General features: G+C 30.3%; 1 protein-coding gene across 1 annotated transcript in view; it reads left to right on the top strand.

Annotated features, from left to right (window-relative positions):
- Window positions 1–854, top strand: part of LOC107612031 (ethylene-responsive transcription factor SHINE 2-like) — a 1,224-nt gene extending 370 nt beyond the window's left edge. Inside the window, exon 2 of the mRNA XM_016313872.2 lies at window positions 167–854. Within this exon, the coding sequence (XP_016169358.1) occupies window positions 167–848 (682 nt within the window). The 3' untranslated portion in view covers window positions 849–854. The remainder of the gene's footprint in view (window positions 1–166) is intronic.

Below are 3,124 nucleotides of genomic sequence, written 5' to 3'. Positions count from 1 at the left end.
ATATATATATATATATATCTCTACAAAACATTTCATTCATTCTCACTCACTCTCTCTTCCTTCTCTAAACAAAATATTATCGTACTGAACACCCCTTTTGTCTTGTCTCGACAATGAAAAATTATTTAAAATGATGATATAATTGTGTGAGTTTTATTTTGTTTAGGAAGAGAAGGGTGTGGCTGGGAACATTTGAGACAGCAGAAGCAGCAGCAAGGGCTTATGATCAAGCTGCGATTTTGATGAATGGCCAAAATGCCAAGACCAATTTCCCTTCAACAAAGAACAACCAACAATCTCATCATCATAATAACAATGCAACAACAACAACTTCTTCTTCTTCTTGCAATGATGATTCTTCTTTCTTGTCTCCCAAGGCACTCTCAGAGCTTCTCAGTGCAAAGCTCAAGAAGTGCTGTGGCAAGGATCCTTCTTCTCCTTCCCTCACTTGTCTCCGCCTCGACGCCGACAACTCCCACATCGGCGTCTGGCAAAAGGGCCCCGGAAGACACTCCGATTCCAGTTGGGTCATGAGGGTTGAGCTTGGCAGCAAGAACCAACAAAAACAACACGAGGGTAATAAGGTCATTTTCCCATCTTCACCAAGTAATAACAACATCAATAGCAGCAGCAACAACAACAACAATAATAATAATGTTGTTGTTATTGGAGAGAATGATGATGAAAATAGAATTGAAGAAGAGAACAGGGTTGCCATGCAGATGATTGAAGAGCTTCTGAATTGGAACAACTATCCATTTGGTAGTTCTTCAAGTAACAATAATAATAATTCTCAGCAGCAACAACAAGAAGATCAGAAAAGGAACCTTCCATGTCACAGTTCTTGAAATTAATTTATTTGTGTTGGAAACCATGATGATAACATTTGGATCAAATTCGTAGAACTATTTATTTAGTAACCTGTCAATTTTAATTTATTGTTTTGATGAAATCTTGGGAAACGGTGAGACCTGCTTCACCAGGTACCATGTTATATATATATATGGTTCAATAATATTGTTAATGAAACATTAATTAGGGGTTAAATTTTTTTCAATTGGTGGTCCTCTATCAAATCCATGTAATTGACTCAAATAATAATTCGCAAAGTAAGCTTCCAACTTTACATCGCTTAACTTTTTCTTGTACCTTCATGCTTCTAAATTCTAATTTCTTTAATTTGTTGGACGAAACATTATTACCGAACTAGAGAATAATTCAAAATTACTTTATTTAACTTAATATTTATAATTAGTCTCTAAAAAAAATATTAATTTGATTTTTTATGATAATAAATGATAAATAAATTTGTAATAAATAGAGAGCAATTAATAAATATTATATGGAAACTCAAAAAATAATAAATATTTCGTTATTCAAAACTATATCGTTTTTATGCTCATGTGGCAACAACGGAACATGTATTACTGTAGATAACGAAATATATTGACAACTCTGTTTCGTTTCGCATTATTCATTGATGGAAGAACATATATGTCCACCATTTATAATGGAGAATCTAATTTATACTTTTTTTTAGGTCTAATTAGTCCAAAATCAAAATTTTTGAAAATCTACTATTATTTTACTCTTTTATATATGTAATATTTATAATTATACATTTATTATCTTAAATGTTACTCAATAAATAAATGAATAAAAAATAAGATAAGTGTAGTAATTAAAAAATAAAAAGTAATAAGTTTGGATTGTTTAATTTTAAACTGATGATTTTCTATTGTTTTCAAACATCATTGCTAAAAGTTATAGCAATAATTAATAAGGATGTAACTTTTCCTTTTTTAGTTTGCTTTTATTAGGTTAGACTTAATAGTTCCACATATATAGATAAAAAAAAACCAAGTTGGGTTGGTCGAGTGGTCAGCTCACTCGTCCGCTTAAGTAAGTGTTGGGGTTTCGAATCTCGCCTTGTGCATGCAGCAATCCATTGGCCAGCCGGCAGACCCTTAAATGGAGCTCCAATCCACAACGGATTAATCCTTGTCCTGTCGGACTGGAGGATACCGTGGTCAACCAAAAAAAATATAGATAAAAAGACACAAAATGTATTTAAAGTAAAAAAACATACAAGAAAATATATCTTTTACGTTACAAGAAAAATAAAAATGACACATTTTTTTATTTCTATATTTATGTTCTATCCCATTTATCAAATATAGTCTTTAAATACCACAAATCGAAATATCTAGCTAGCCCCTCAAATATTAAGTGGAATTTATATACTTGTCAAATAATATCTAGCCCATCAAATTCTAAATAAAGTTTTCTGAATTTAGAGTTTTCTTCTTTGGCATTCCTAAATTTGAGATACTTTTTAAGAGACTTCCCTACCCAACTTCCAAATTCATGTATACGATACTAATTAACTCCTAGTTATAATCTTATGAGTACATAGTTGTTAATATGTGGGGCTAAAAAATTTGCCTCTTTGGTAAGGGCATTTATAACACTTTACCAAAATATTAAGTAGAAGTGGACCATATCCGCTTTAATAATCTGCTATGGGAATGGGAATAACATTCAAGATTCATTTCCTATAGTATTATTTTGCAATAAACTTTTCTTCATCAATATATGTATAATATGGAAGTGATGGTGTGACACATAACTTGTCGTATATATATAAGCTAATGAACACTTTCTGACAAGTAGAATTCAATACTACTCTTCATTGAGTGATAACACACATATTTCATATACACACCCTTTCCATAAAACAAACAATTGAAAGGGAAATTTAATTTTGGGTTTCTTTTTTTTTTTTTTCTCTTATCCTTATTCATTTATATCTTCTTGTACGTTTAACTAGTATTGGATAATAATAACCTTAAGGAGCATGATGAGTAATAAATTTTAAGAAAAGTCATTGTGGATAAGAGGCTTGTTTCGAATATATATGAAACTCATTATTTGTAGGAACGTTATAAAAAAAGTCACCTAATATCGTCGAATTTATTGACAAATTTATTAAAAAAATTTATTAGTAATTTTTTATTGTTAAATTTAACAGCAGAATAACTAAAAATTGAAAGAGCAATACTGATAAACATTAGAAATTAGGCTATACTAATATTACTACATTACATAAAGAATCAATCATACC

Source organism: Arachis ipaensis, chromosome B08, assembly GCF_000816755.2.
Source record: "Arachis ipaensis cultivar K30076 chromosome B08, Araip1.1, whole genome shotgun sequence".
Lineage (NCBI taxonomy): Eukaryota > Viridiplantae > Streptophyta > Magnoliopsida > Fabales > Fabaceae > Arachis > Arachis ipaensis.
This window is presented reverse-complemented; position numbering and strand designations above follow the sequence as displayed.